This window comes from Tauraco erythrolophus, chromosome 4 (assembly GCF_009769465.1).
Source record: "Tauraco erythrolophus isolate bTauEry1 chromosome 4, bTauEry1.pri, whole genome shotgun sequence".
In the NCBI taxonomy this organism is placed as follows: domain Eukaryota; kingdom Metazoa; phylum Chordata; class Aves; order Musophagiformes; family Musophagidae; genus Tauraco; species Tauraco erythrolophus.
Window position 1 is genome coordinate 35,626,854 of NC_141468.1, and position 16,562 is coordinate 35,643,415.

The 16,562-nt window shown below is 41.8% G+C and overlaps 1 protein-coding gene across 1 annotated transcript in view; it reads right to left on the reverse strand.

Annotated features, from left to right (window-relative positions):
• NELL2 (neural EGFL like 2) overlaps positions 1–16,562 on the reverse strand; it is a 164,676-nt gene that overhangs the window by 26,967 nt on the left and 121,147 nt on the right. Inside the window, exon 15 of the mRNA XM_086609966.1 lies at positions 14,993–15,088. Within this exon, the coding sequence (XP_086466092.1) occupies positions 14,993–15,088 (96 nt within the window). The remainder of the gene's footprint in view (positions 1–14,992; positions 15,089–16,562) is intronic.

Consider the following 16,562-nt stretch of genomic DNA (forward strand, 5'->3'; position numbering starts at 1 on the left):
CCTTTGGCCATGGCACCACACATACGATATATGTCCTTAAGTTTAAAACATTCTTACCTACATTTTCTTACCAGTGATTTGTTACCATGACTCTCAGTCCATACACCAGTGAACATTAACTTACACTGCTGCTCCTGAAGTGCAAAATCATGTCAAGATTGTTCAAAATTGCTGAAGCACAGAAGAGGACAAACCCCACACTATTCCTTTGCTTGGGCTATAAACATATCACTGGCATATGTCTGCAGTGACTGCACACTCTCTCATGTTGACAGTAAGACGAAGGGCTCCATAGGGATACGAGGCAATGATTGGCAGTATTATAGATTTTAATTCCACTAATAGCTGAATGGCTCGTAATTCATAAAAGAGAGAGCTTACAGTAAGTGATGAAGGTCATCCCCATCTCCCTTACATAACAGAAGGAAATTCTATTATAATGCTGCCCAGCTGCACTATTCACTTTCTATTTATAGCCCACTATATTTTAAGAACATATTTGAAATTTTAGTTTTCACGTTTAGTAAAGGAGGTTCTTTCCCGTAGCAAATAACAGTTAAGTAGTGGATACATGTTGATGTTTTTAACATGTAACAAAAAAAATCCCGTGTCCTCAAAGCTCTTTTGTAGCACACTCCCTTTGCTACTTTATCTTTTTTTTAAGCTAAAGAAAATACAAAGAGAAAAAGATAAGTACTAGTACGTGGTTCTTCAGCAGGGAAACTTTTGTTATTTAAAACTGACAAGAACTCTGAGGGAGGAAAGAAATAATATGCACTCAAGAAACTGTGTCAGGCAGGAGAAAAAGACACAGAAGGACGAAGCAGCAAAGCATCTTAAGCTACAAAACAGAAAGGATGAGGTAAGTAGGGTTCATGTCTAAACCCAGAATGCTCAACAAACTCAATATAGGCAATTTTGCTTAATTTCTGTCAAAGATATACTTTGTGACTACATATAAGTAAAAACCTAAAGCAAAGTAAAACATTCCAAGCTTCTAAAGTCACCAGCCCACATCTCACTGCTCATTTTTTAGCTTATTTTTTACATCGGAGAAAAATTCAGGTGATAAGAGGGATTAGAGTGACCTCCCATCCAGACACTTCAGCCAAGCTAAAAGCATCTCATCCACAGAACCCAGGCTTTCCTCTTGGCTCACTGCAGATCTCATTTGTTTACTCTCAGACAACTTTTAAACCTTTTTTCTGCAATTTAATGAGCTAGCCATTTTAGAATATGTCATTTTTGAAAGTCAAAGGAAAAGTATTTCCTCAGGTTTTATTAATTGGCTGCACTTCCCACTCAAAAAAAAATATGATATAAACCCCACCATGTCTTCTCTCAGATATTGACATATTTGAACAGGTGAGCAAGGGGAGCAGAAATGAGATGAGCTGTATCTTATAGGACCTTTTGCCACTGCCTTCTTATGCAAATCTTTTCACCTATTCAACTTTCCCCACATCTTGATTTCTACATCTGTAAATTGGGGAGAAAGTCCATCTACCAGCTCTTTTATTTTTACATAAAGAACTCCACATGAAGTCCAGCACTGATTCAGTAAGTGACACATCCAACAATGTCAAGGCATGGTTTGGGGAATAGTAACACACCGAGGAACGGGAACCACAGCCAACATGTTTTGAGGACAGGTGAAAGGAAGAGCATTGAGCTGTGGAGATGAAAGCTGCCCCTGCTGCCTTTACTCCCCTGCCTGCTTTCTTTGGTAGCACAGACAGATTATAGAAGTCACAAGGACGCTCACTTGATAGTAATTTAAGTCAAGACTTGCTTATACTTTTTTTCAAACCGATCTCACAATGTAGACCACAAGTGTTGTGTTTTGTAAAAATATAATAGTCTCCTGTGCAGTTCTACTGCACTCTAAGAATCTTTAGTATTTACAAATATTTGAGAGAGTGGTCAAATATAGCACCAGTACATGCAATTAACTTCACGATATTATATTGTGGTATAATAACAATTCAAATGACAATCATTAATTCTTTGCTAGATTTTATTGGTATTGTGGAATAGCCAGTATTATTTCTCTTCTTAATAACAGTACTTTCTGAGTCTAGAGTTACTCTTAGACTGTAAACATAACATGCCCAAGTTTCCTTAGCTTATTTCTGACTAAAATCCTTCAAATCTGTTAATTTTTTTCCTGAGAAAAAAAAAAAAAATCCTCACACAGAGGTTCTTGAAGAAGAATTTCAGCAGAAACTCTTGTGCTAGAGTTTCTTGTTCTCTCTCACTAGGATCTTCCAAATTCTTTTGGGCCAGGGGAGGACAAATAAACTTCAGCCACTCTACACCCTTTATACAAATGAACAGAGAAATCTCAGACAAGTCAAAGGGGACAGAGATGTGATAGTAGCCTGGACAACCTACATTTGCAACCTAATTCCTACCAGATTATTGCTCAGACTCTACGTAGGGTTTGCAGTTTACTGCTTTCCCAAATGATTAAGATCCCCATCAAATCTGTGTTGTTCCTCCCGCAGAATGTAATCATTCGTGAGTTTCCATCTCACGTCTGGATGAACTGTCCCCCTCCCTCCAACCTTCACCTCTTTGTTAGGGCATATTTGTTTCAGAGGGAGAGAGGGACATGCCCTTTGCCACCTACAGTCCCTGGGAGCAAAGCTGCTACTGCATCATGCAATCCTCACGCCCTCTCCTCTGCCTCCATGGGACTTCAACATTAAAGGAAATGCCATTTAAAAGAGGTACAGTCAGGAGGGAGTTAAAACCTTTGCCTCTGCTCAGTTTCTGCCAGTGTTTGCTCTTGTCTGCCTATGTTCATAAGAGCAATTCAAGCCCAATTAAAAAGTGGAGACTGAAGTATTTGCCTCTTTAGTGCTCAGTGTTCCTTAAGATGTAACATATCAAACGCTTTGCAGTGACTTTAGGCTTAGGCAAAGTCAACATATTTTTCATGAACTCATTTAAATAGCTTAGAAAAATGCATCATACAGGACATCCTTTTGGGGGTAAAGCCTCTTTTGAAATCAACCCTATCTTGAGTTTTTTCAAACCATGTTACACCTATTACTTCTAAATGTACAAGCACTGGTAGCAACTTGTTTTATTTTTACACATGTTGGACGGGCAGCTATTCATCTAGAATACTAATTAGTTGTGGCAGAGGCAGAGGAATTATGAATAAGCTATGAAAACATTGCATGTTACAGTTCCTTCAGCTAGACTCTAACTTAATAGGACTCCTGCTCACCCAAGGCCTGACTTCAGAAATATATTAACGAGTGAGCATTACAACAGCATGCTTCATGGTCCTTGGTTTCCTTAGGGTTGGTTAGAGATACCAAAATGATCTTGACTATCAATGGCAGAAGTATTTTTGCATCAGCACAAATGGACATTTTAGAATGAGTCATTACAACTTGTTATTATTGTTCCTTAATAGAAATAAACAGAGAACCTGGATCATATGCAAAGGCAGCTCACTAAAAGCACATAGCAGTGCATGCCAACAGAACTGTATCGATTTGTATCAGTTGAATATAAGGTCCAGTTTTGGTGACAGGAAAGCCTGAAAAGGAGATGAGTGAGGAAAACAGTTATTTTTATCATCTGTTATCAAAACAGATGAGGAGCATGGCAAAAAAAATAAAGACAAAATAGTCATTAATTTTGAATTACTGAAAGACAGTTCAAAAAGATAACACTTTATACTTTTAATAAAATACCTTTGGCTGAATACAGAAGACTATAACTAAGGAAAATAAACCATTTCATCAGCAGAACTCTAGAGGACTTTCAGCATCAGCTTTTTAGTAATACCCATACAGCTTCAAGCTGTGAGGTAAAGAAAAAATCCCCTCACCCTGCTCAGTCTTGGGGAGCTGAAAATGCACAAATATCAAGGCCATAATTTGCTTTCTTTCTTTTCCTCTTCTGTTTCACCAGATGTATCATATGAACAAAGCTCCTGATCAGAAGTTGTGAAGATGATGGCTCCTAACCTTACGATTTTATGTAAAGTGTATCACAGGAGTGCAGAAACAAAAACATAGGAAACGAAAGTTACTTTGCACTCTCTGCTCTAGAGCAGCCAAACAAGATTTTTCAAAGACTTTCTAGAAATTTCAGATTTGACAATACAAATTAAGCCTGTCTGTCTGGCACAGCCGCCCTCTATTGCTGAGGATATTTCTCCCTATTAATCACCAGTCAGAAGTAGATACAATATATCGTGCCCTAAACAGTATATCAGAAAACTATACTAATCAAACAAAACAATGCAGAAGCATGTAAGTAGTGCAGAGGCTCGAATTCCTAGAATTACTGTTCTGAAATACTATTTATTTAAAATCAAGAAATGTCGAAAGGAAAAACAAATAAAAAGAATGGATACACCTCCCAAGTCCTGAAAAGACTTGGGGACACCACCAAGGTACTGGATTAGATTGTTCAGTGGGGCACAGTTCAGTATTTGAATCATTGCTCTTAGTCACTCTGCCTGGAGTAGCTCAGGAGGTAAAATTTTATAGCTTTCACCCTGGAAAATTACATTGTTGATCATGCAAATATTGATTCTAACCTACTGCCTGCTAGTGCTTGTTCAAATCTCAAAAGTCACCTCATATTTTCAAACTGAAAGTATTAAAAAATTTTGCAACCACAAGAAGAGCAGAAATGTTGTCAATCAGATGGCTGATGCATTGGTATGGCTTTGTAAGGAAATTACTCATGTAGTCATTTCCTGCTAACTTTTCCTTAAGTCACTAAAAAATTTCTATGTGAAAACGTTTGCTTCACATTGCATAATTGTAGTTCAGTGATAGGACTGCAAAACACAAATAATGTATTTCAAAATTCATTATTAGTGTTCTCTACCAATGTATTGAAAAAAATATCGGAGTGACATGTTGGTCTTTTTAACTAGAATTAGCTGTTATGTTTAAAGAAGGCACAGAAGTTGACGTTTAGGATGCTTCCCATAGTTGTCCATCATTTTACTACTTGCTTTTCCTAAAGTAAGAGAGCACTTAAAACTGACAAAATGTAGAGTAAGATGTGCCATCACTGAACACACTAGTTGTATGCATTACCTTGATAAACCTAGGCTAGCTCAAACGACACTGTTCTTAACCCTGAAATCAGTAATCAACATGCAAAACAACCATCTTTGAGAAGCTCAAGACTGTATCGCAGACCGCTCGTTACCCAGCCTGTGCAAGCTGGGTAATGGCTTTCTATAGCAAAGATGGAAGTCAAAAAGCAAGATGTTTCAGCATCCTCAGTAAAATCACTATGTTATTTTTAGCAGCTGGGTCCTGTCTCTTTCTGCTGAAACGGAAACTACAGAAAATATTAATTAAATGCAGGTGCATGCAGTAATTCAGAAGTGGTTTCATTTCAGAGATTCAGCTCCCGAGAATAGAAAGTACAGTTAGATATTTACTGCTACAAGTTTAAGATAAACCAGTTTAAACAGGATACCGAGAACTCCATGTCTCCATCTACATTTGAGCTGTGGCTGCAAAGGCCAAACTTCGCAACCCAACATACTACATACCAAAATTTCCACAGGGCAGGAATCCAGGAGACTTGCCAAGGAAATGAGGAGTACTTGGAACGGCTCAAAGAGGAGAAATGGCAGTGACACCCTAGGGCTAGACTGTGCATGCAGCTATGACCATCGACGAGCTTGGCACATCAGCTGCAGCATCTCTCCTCACTCACCTCTTCCCATAGCTGGGGCTCTGGGCTACACAGGGACCTGACACCATGGCCTCAGCACAGGTGCTGGGCTAGAGCTGCATGCAGCCCCGCATGCAAGCTGGATCTCAACTGCTTGCAAGCCACAATTTGGCTTCTTTGGGTTTTGCCCTGGGTGATATTTTTTTTTCCCTTACACCAAGGGAAAAGTTTTGAATAGCCTATCAACTTTGAAAACTATTGAAGTTGAAACGCCAGACTTGAGTGACACCAAAAGGCCTGACTTTCAGAATATGATGAATACCTACTGCACACTGGGATCTATTAAAATGTTTTACACTGCAAATCATGCTCAAGTACTATTTGTTTGTAAAACTTTTATCCAGACTCAACATTTTCTTATTTCTGTGAATTGAAGTAAATCCTTTAATGTCATTAAAACATTTCCTGCTGGAATTATCATCTAACTTCTAGGTCTCAAACTTGGAAGACTCCCCAAAACCAGAATTTTCAAGACACCAGGATCCAAGCAAGCCAGGTGGGCTATGAAAACTAATGAACTATGAGAGGAATCTCTTCTTCCTACAGCTATTGCTCTGAACAGTGCATTCCCGTGCTGCCTTCATGTTTGCTCCACGTTCCTCTTGCTCCCTTCTTTTGTTTCCTCCTTCATTAAAAAGCCCAGCAACCTCTCAAGGATTTCAGAGAATAAAATTACCAACCCTCATATGCTTTCTGCTCAAGGAAATGAGTATAAGTATATGTTATACTCAGTTATCCCAGCATGCAACTGGTTTCCTCTTGTTAGACTATGAACTGTTGAAGGAAACTCCTCTTACTCTAGGTTTGTGCAAGACCTTGCATATTTGTACTACAAATTTGGGCATTTTAGTATTTCTGTTGTAAATTCCAATCTGACTATCAGTAATTTAAATCTTCATCATAAAAATAAAACTGAGCACATGGCAGATTCCTGAGTTGTTGGGAAAGTTTTGACTGTGATACTTTCATAGCTTACAGAGAGTTTTCATTAGACTGGGGCCAAGAATTTTTAAGAATTCTGCCAGAAGTAATTCCAGTTCTGAGAGAATTGATTCAATGCTCTATGGGCTTCAAATGCCATTTGTGTCACAGCTTTAGCTTCAGAGCTTACCCGGCTACAAGCTGATTGTGGTTGTTTTAGCTGAACACAAGGGATCAAGGGCTTAAATGGAAGCAGTTCTCTTGTGATGTTAAAAGTACTAAAATACTTCATTTTTGCAAAATCAGCAAAGTTAACAAGCTTTCCGGTTACTTTGACAAAGCCTTCTATTCCAATACCAGTAAAATTATTTTCCTAATAACTGAAGTATCAGAATTAAAAGAATTTCACAAGCTTCCTTTGGAACAGGAATAGTAATAGTCTTCAATAATCTGAAGCCAGCTATTATTATGGTCAGTGCACATGAACAAATTAATTTGGATTTGCTGAAAAGAGCAACAGTCATGCACATTAATTATTTAGCTGATATAGAAAGTGGCACAAAACTAAAGAGATCTGGTCTATAACAATTATTTACTCAAATCATTTGTCTAAGTTGTATTTCAGTATTTTAAACTATGTATGTTAGGCACAAATTTGCAAAAATTTGTTTTAGCAACATCAAATTCTTTTTCCTTCTCCACGAAGAACTCACAACGCTTATCGCTGTTTTTGTTGAGCTTTCCATACGTAGGAAAAAAGGTGGAAAATACAGAGAAGAGCCAAATAATATATTTTCCTTGGATTTGTCTATTTCTGATAAGAGATCAGATAAGAGAGGGTGGTCTCCTATACCTGATGCTTACCATTTTTTTCATAAATTCAGTTACACATTTAATTAAGCCAACTGTTAGTAATAATGTATGGCTGAATGAATGTAGAATCTGCAAGTTTAACTTTTTCTCAATAGCTCCTTCCAAAGTTAACAGCTTTGTGTGCCAGTTTATTTCCACCAGTTTGCCATGGATTCTTTAATAACAGGTGGACATGATTCCTATGATATCCAAGGAACGTTCATTATGAGGAAATGCAAGTTACAGCAAATCATCCATTAAAAAGCCATACACTTTCAGCCAACCTGTTAACAAAAACTACATCAAAACACTATTGTAGTGAAACTGCTACTTGATCTCATGCATAACTAAAAGTAATCCAGGGGAATACTTATAGCACAGAACGAGTGTGGGGACTCAAAAAAGAAGCTGACAAGCAGTAAAAATGCAGTAATCTCGTATACATGCACTAGTAGATATGCATATATAGTAGAAGAACAAATCCACTCTTAAAGCACTGTCACCAAATTAAAGGGGAGTTACAGTAACATCAAGTAGATCTAACAAAGTCACGCTGTACTGAATTCTAAAATAAAACAATTTTCAAATACAATTTAACATAGCATTTAAAAATTACAGAATCATAGTATGATAGAATGGTTTTGTTTGGAAAGGACCTTAAAGATCATCTAGTTCTAACCCTCCTGCCATGAGCAGGGATTCATAATTCAAAAGTCATATTTTTGCAATCAAATGGGACAGTATTAAGTCAGGTATTTTGAAAAAGTTTAACAGGCACAAATATTTTCAGATTCCCTTGGTAGTCTCAGCTCTTTACACTGCAGAAGGCTGCTCTACTGGGTTCACTACTACTGTGCCTTTTAAGACTTGAAAATCTTTTAACACGTAAAACCCACCTCCCTAAGCCAAGGAACGCATCCCCAACATTAACAATGCCTCAACCCACATCATTTAGGAAGAGGAACACGAATTCTCCTATATCTTATTTTTATATCCTATTATCAATTTAAAAAAAAAAAAAAAAAAGGTGCTGGAGGTTGATATATCTGCACGTTTTTTACATCTGCTTCCTCATTCCACTGATGCATTTCCACCAGGCACAGGCCATGATTAATCTAAAAGGCTTCTAACAGGTCATTCTAAGACGTTGCAATAGCTCTGTTAACTTCATAGATTCATAGATTCATAGATTTCTAGGTTGGAAAAGACCTTGTAGATCATCAAGTCCAACCATCCCTAATCCCTTCGAGGCACTCCACAGTGATATCTCTTCTCATGGAAATACCTGACTAGCACTAGTAGTCGATTCTCCATCTTATGTTTCTGAGAGAGATGTGGCTCCTATTGACATCCCAGAAGCATCCATTTGGAAGCAAAAAATTGTATGAAACCTATTACTGCACGTAATTACACAGGGCTTCACTTCTCTTTGCAAAAGCTGCATTGAGTTTAAGAATCTGACACAGCCTTTCCATGGCAATTGACAGGTGAAAGGAGTTACAGCTGTGCTTGCAACACAAGAAAGCTTCTGGTGATAACCCACCAGAACTTGGAAAGGCGCTTTGAGTTCTGGGTGAATGGGGTTGCCCTGAAACCATGTTTCAACCTCAGGATAATTTTTATCAGAAGACTTCTGACCTCTCCCATCAGAAGCAGGCTGTCTGTTTCCTACTCAGCGGTGTCCTATCAGTCACTGCCTCCACTCCTTTCCACTCTGTTGGAAGGCTTGGAGGAGCTGTTAGTCTAATCATGTGGAACAGCACATCTCCCCAGCCAACATGGGCACCAAGGAAATAGGCCAGGTCTTTGCCACACAGTGGACAGCCTCATCAAAAATTTAGGGGGATGCTCTGGACACCAACAATCCCAGCTATTTCAGCTCTAGTTTATTCTTGGTTTTGATCAATGGCCTGTAGTACAACACAAGTCTAGCTCCATAGGCAGGACCTAAGCACAGACAGTATCATCCCTATCAGGCTTTGGGAGGAATATAGAGACACCAATCAAGTGTGCAGGGATAGGTTTTGGAGAGAACATGGAAAATGGTGAGGTACTCAATGCCTTCTTCACCTTGGTTTTTACTGGTAGGATTTGCCTTCAGGAGTCCCAGGTCACCAAGACCAGTGGGAAAGTCTGGAGTAAGAAAAATTTACCTTTGGCGGTGGAGTATCAATATCTAAATGAACTGGAAAAAACAGGTCAATCAAACCTGATGGGATGTACCCAGGAGTGCTGAGGGAGCTGGCTGATGTCATTGCGAGGCCAACCTCAATTATCTTTGAAAGGTCATGGTGACTGAGAGAAGCTCCTGAGAACTGGAAGAAGGCAAATGTCCCTCCTATCTTTGAGAAGGGCAAGGATCCAGGGAACTACAGATCAGTCAGCTTCACCTCCATCCCTGGGAAGCTGACGGTATCCTCCTGGATACCGTTTCCAAACATACTGAGAACAAGAAGGTGATTGGGAATAGTCAGCATTGTTTTATGAAGAGAGAATCATGCCTGATGAACTTCGCAGCCTTCTAAAATGAGATTACTAGGCTGGTGAATGAGAGGAGAGCAGTGGATGTTGCTTATCTTGACTTTAGTAAGGCTTTTGATACTCTCATAACATCCTCAGACAAACTAAAAAGTGCAGGCTAAATAAATGGACAGTTAGGTGGGTTGAAAACTTGCTGAACGGCTGGGCTCAGAAGGTGATGATCAGCCACACAACGTCCAGTTGGAAGCTAGTCACTTAGCAGTGTATGCGTGGGTAAATACTGGGTACTGGGCCAGTACTGTTTAACATCTGGACAATAAGTCAGAGTGCACCCTCAGCATGTTTGCAGATGATGCAAAATTTGGAGGAGCTCTTGCTACACCACGTAGCTGTTCCGCCATTCAGATAAACCTCAACACACTGAAGAAACGGGCCAACAGGAACGTCATCAAGTTCAGAGGAAAATATCAAGTTCTACAGCTATTAAGGAATAATCAAACCACAAGCACCAGTACAGGTTGGGGACTAGCCAGTAGGAAAGCAGCTTTGCAGAAATGGATCTGGAGGTCCTGGTGGACACTAAGTTGAATATGAGCCAGCAATGTGCCCTTGCAGCAAAGAAGGCAAACAGCCTCCTGGGCTGCGTTAGGGAGAGCATTTCCAGCAGGTCAAGGGAGGTGATCCTTCCCCTCTCTTTCATGTTGTTGAGATCACATCTAGGGTGCTTGGTCCAGTGCAGGGCTCCCCAGCACAAGAGAGACATAGTGCAAATCCAGTGCAGTGCTGTGAAGATGATTAAGGGACCAGAGCATCGGCCATACAAGGAGAGGCTGATAGAGCTGAGATGTTCAGCCTGGAAATGAAAAGGCTGAGGGGGATCTTATCAATGTGTATAAATACCTGATGGTGTTGGGGGAAGTCAGGCACTTCTCAGTCATGCCCACGAAAGGGACCAGGGGCGGGGTGGGAAACTGCATTTTAACATAACAAAAAGAATATTTTTTTTTACTGTGAGGGTGATTAAACACTGAAATTGGTTGTCCAGAGAGCCTGTGGAGTCTCCAACCCTGAAAACGCTCCAAATCCAACTGGGTGCAGTACTGAGAAACCAGCTCTGTTTAACCCGCTCTGAGCAGAGGGATTAGGCAAGATGATCTCCACAGGTCCCTTTCGACTTCATCCTTTCTATGATTCTGAGAAATGATTTAAACATAGCTATTAAACCACCTCTTACAGAAGGAAACAGTAAGAACTGGTGATTGTATTTTCTAGGTTATTGCTGGGGTGTGGATTCAATCTCCTGTTAATTAATTCCTAGGTTCAGCAGCTGCCGACAATTTCTGTATAATTGTATATTTTATTTTAAGTTAAAAATGCCAAGATTCTTCAATAAGCAGTTTTTAAATATATGTAGCATAAACAGAAATAAGTAACGTGATTTAAAAATAGATTTGGCATCTTTACATCAATCCTCCTCTTTCCTTGTATGCGATCGCAACTAAAGATGTCTGCAGAGAAAAGATTACCTCACTTTTGTAGATAAAGTGACTGTTCAAAAAGGGAAGCTTCCAGCATAAATTATTTGTAGTATGAATGTCTTGAATCACTTCAAGACTAACGAGAATTACCTTCAGGAAACTCTGTTGCATTCACTGGGAGTGAATATGTACCCTCTGAAGCTCAGGTTTTCTTTTGTGGCTGTATAAGGCATCATGTTTCTGATGAGGCAGTCTCAGAACAAAACAGCTTTCGCTCTTTATCGACAGGTTAGCTCTTCTGTTTGCCACTCTAATGGTATTTCAGACTACATGTTTCAAAGCCATGAACAAGTAGACTAAAATCCTACTCTTGCACATCAATATCCAAATGAGGTGACCAGACCTGTACCCCTGCGGCTGATATCTAGCATTACTTATTTCAATAGTAAGAAAAAATATGAAGTCCAGTGGAGGTCCACCAGGACAGAGGGGCTTCTCCTTGCAAAGCTGACCTAATGAAGCTAGTTTGGGGCTGGCAAACTGGCTCCAAATTATAGCAACAGTATCACTAGCTCTGAGATATCAGGTGAAAATTACCATACTAACCTTATGTTAAAAATTGAGATCAGATATTCAGAAAGGCATTCAGATCTGGTCCAAGCCTCTGCCTGCCCTCCTATATGTTTCCTGAATGGCAAGAAGGACAGGCAGCTAGGCCAGTTGTCCGGCTGCTTTCAAAGGACATTTGGGGCTGAACACACTTAAGCTAACTTAAGTTAAATTAGCTTAAGGTGCCTCAACTTTCTGAATTAGGAACAGAGTATCCCTGGGTTCTCCTCTAAAGAAGGGAGCAGAGACAGGACTTTCAGGGACAATTCAGATAAGCCAGTAAGATCTCTCCTTGATAGCTGCTATTAATGTTGACTATTCAAGGAGACTAAAGCAAATATGCTTCTAGTCTACACACTTCAGATAGGAATATAAAGCTGCAGATGATGAATGTGGGCTTTGAAACTATACATGTTTTATTTAGTTGATAACAGCAGGATGCTGCAAGGAACATATACGTCACATATTACTAAAACAAAGCAACTATTTTAATACTTGAGCATTATCTTAGCACACAATTTCTTCCAAGCAAAACCACAACACTGTTAGACTGAAGAGACCCTGGTATCCTGCACCACATTATATGCAGTCTGTGTAACAGTGAGGAACACTTGAAAACTTGCTCTTTTGACATTTTTCTAGAAACAGATGAACAATCAGGATACTGCTTTTCACAGAGCATCCCTCTTGTGCACTGTGGTAATATCCGCTCAAACACAGAAGAATGAAAACAATCACATTTCTCACCTCTCAAATGGACTAGATAATACAGAATTCAGATCAGTCTGTGTTTTTCATTAAACTGGACATGTTTACAAGTCAGATGAAAGCAATACTTACTCAAATGACCTCCTTTCCTCTGTTTGAAAGATATATTGAAGGCAATATAGAACAGCAACAATAGTCAATCATAGGTGGCAGACTGCCCTTTTATTAGGCATACTGAAGCCAATTAATCTAAGCAAGCTTTCTCCCTTTACTTCCTGGAGGCATGTTCGGTTAGAATGCATTTAAAAATTCTGCAGCAATAAATAAAGGTGCTGAAACTATTCATTTGAACTTTGAGAAATTATTTACAGGCACTTGAGATGCTAAGTATTAACATCCTACATACTCTGCTGGGCAATATAATGTGACTAGATCCAAGATCTAAAAATAAAGTTCTAAAACAAGGCTTTGTGGTACTGTGTCATGGTTTGATGTGGAGGGGGGGTGGTTCTGGTGGCAGGAGAGGGGTTTTGCTCCCTGTGACCTCCCTGGTTTTGGAACCGGGTTAGGCTTAGTCCTGGCCACCAGATCAGACTGCCATCCCCCTCGGGGTTGAGCCAATAGGGCGCCTCTGCGAATTGCCCTATTTAAGTCAGGACAAAGGAACCGGAAAAGGTGCTTCGCCCAGGATCGAGCAGAGAAGGGAGGAGGGCACTGCCCCCGCTCCCTGGCTCCCGGCCGGGCGGCTGCCTGCGTCGGGCCAGCGCCGCCCACGGAGAATGGCGGCGGCGGAGCCAGCTGGGGAACTCGGGGGCACCCCACTCCCGGGGTGCCCACTGGGCTGAGTTCACCTGGAGAGGACTGAGATCTGAGAGAAACAGCATCGACACCAGGTCAGTGAGGATGGAGCGGGAGGAGGTGTGCCGGAGCCGAGTTTCCCCTGCGGCTGATGGTGAGATAGCAGGTGGCCCCCCTGCAACCAGGACGGCCTCGGTGGAGCAAAGACCCACTCGCAGCCCATGAGGAGAAGATGCCTGAGCCTGAGGATGGTCGTATTGGGGTGCACGGCAAGGCAGAGAGGCATCCGGAGTCTGCGTGACAACCCACGCCGGAGCGAGTGGCTACAGCTCCCTAAGTACCCGAGACTGTGGTAAAGCCCACACCGGAGCAATCTGTGGGGAAGGATTGTTTCCAGTGGGCTGGACTCACGCTGGAGAAGTTTGTGGATTTTTCCTCGTGGGTAGGGGATCCATTGGAGCAGGGAAAAAGGGTGTAAGGACTCCTCCTCCTTTAAGAAAGAAGCAGCAGTAACAGCACGGAATGAACTGACCTGCACTCCCCCAGTCCCTGCCCCCTGTGCTGCTGGGGGGAGGAGGTAGAGCCGGGAGGAAAAGGAAAGGGGGCGGGGAAGATGTCGGTTTTAAGATCTGGTTTTGTTTCTTTCTGTCCTCTCAAGTAATCGTTTTTTTTCTGTTTCCCTTTGTCCTTCTAAGTAATCATTAATAAACTGTTTTGCTTTGAGAAAGCCCTGTCTGTTTTGCCCAGGACCATGGTTGGTGGGTGCCCCCTGTGTTCTTGTCTCAACCCTCAGTCTCTTTGGTGTTGGTTTTTTTTTTTCCCTCTCCTCTCTACTTTACTGGAGAAGGAGAGACTGTGTGAGTTTTAGTTGCTGGATCAGCCTAAAACCACGACATACTGTCATCCTCAGGGGTAGCAGGAAGAGAAAGGAATGCCTGAGAAAGGAGGTAAAAGCAGTAGGAACACCAAACCCTGCTTTAACACTGAGTCAGAACACTGAGTTAATCAGAAGTCTTCAAATAAGGTTGCAAGGGAAGGTGGGCTACTGAACCAGTCACACATTTACAGCACAGAAGTAATCAATTAATGGAATTTATATCTAGATGTCAGATTATCTGCCATGTACATGAGATACCAAAGGCCATTTGAGGTGAAAAGCGAGTCTATAATAATTTTATTAATTACGAAGCATCAAAGCCCAAGATGTCTTAATTCATGTTCTCATTTTTACAGTGCATGTGCTTCTAATTAGAACTGCTGCAATATATTCTCTTGGGAGGCATATAAGAAAAGTGAGTAACATTTTAGTAGCAGCTTCCTCTTACCAGGCACACGCTTAAATAATCCTTTATTCTTGGATTACCTCAAACATCCTCCTTGGTTTACCTTCATCGTAAATTCAGTAATAATCTTACCAGTTTCACAGCTGGGCCCAGTGAAGCCTTGTGGGCAGGCACACACGTTGGAAGCAATACAGGCTCCTCCGTTCCTACACCCATCTTTGCAAAAGGCTGCAAAATGCAAAATCACAATATATGGGCAACAGACCTACACTCGGCAACCACGCAGGTGGCCACAGGCTGCTGGCAAGCTGGCATGAAACACGATCTCTTCGGCATGAAGCGCAGAGGCTGCCTTCTCCTAAGGACAGAGGTCATGAAGAGATGGCTTATGGCCCCCCTGCCTCACTGGCCAGATGGGCCGACAAGCTACAGAAGGAGATTAGAGTAAACCACCTGAAGACAGCAGCTCACATATATGCTCCTTCGCAAGCAGTGAAAGGCAGCATCTTCCCCAGGAACAGACTCTTCCTAGGGCAGTAGTAGTCTTCTCTGCTGCCCAAACAAAGGCCTGGGCAATAATAGGCACAACTGAACACTAAATTGTCTGGCTATCTTATTCCTTGGTTAAGTTATTAGATCAAAACAATAAACATAATAATTTTCTCTCAAGGGATTCTGAAGAACTTAAAAACTTTTATCATTTACAGCTTGAAGTCGATCCCTGGATTTGCTCTTAGGCACGCTGCAATCTGAGAAGCTGTGCTCATGTATTTAGGTGCAGCGTGCTCCAGATACAGTTGTGAATACGTGTATGCATCAAACAGTCCCTTCTGCAGACACATAAACGCAACCAGCTCTGATAGAAAAGACAGCAGCTGTTCATCGCTCTGATTGTATCCGCAAAATGGAATGAGCAATGCTCTGGTGACAAGGAATTACAGAGACAACTGTAGGTGAAACCGGGCAGATGGAGGTTATCACTGACACAGAGTTGCTGCGGGGCACTGGTTTAGCCCCATGCTTGTTACCAGCCACAGGAGATGCAAGGCTTCGCTTTGCAGCTGCTCTGTGTAACAACACCACCGATGAGGTCTTAAAGCTTATCTGAGAGAGAACATGAGCGTTACTGACTTGAGCTTTCCAGCTCTCAGGCTCCAGGCACCAGCCTCGTGGCAAGAGACCCCCAGCACTGAGTGAGACATCTAAGCTTCCCGGTGCAGGGCGACCCGGTGCACGGGAGCACAGCTGGCAGCATGGCACATGAAAAGCTGCCAAAGCCACAGGGATGAGAGGCGCATCCAGGTCTCTCTGAAGGACACCGGCATCCAAGCCAGGGCTGCAGAGAAGTACATTTCTCGAACTGGAATACACTCAGAGCCTCCTCCTGCATACCATCTTTTCGGTTTCAAAAAGGGAGAGAGGGAGGGAGGGAGAGAGGGAGGGAGGGAGAGAGGGAGGGAGGGAGAGAGGGAGGGAGGGAGAGAGGGAGGGAGGGAGAGAGGGAGGGAGGGAGAGAGGGAGGGAGGGAGAGAGGGAGAGAGGGAGAGAGGGAGAGAGGGAGAGAGGGAGAGAGGGAGAGAGGGAGAGAGGGAGAGAGGGAGAGAGGGAGAGAGGGAGAGAGGGAGAGAGGGAGAGAGGGAGAGAGGGAGAGAGGGAGAGAGGGAGAGAAGGATGCACTTTGACAGCGGGGCCAGGTGCCCTC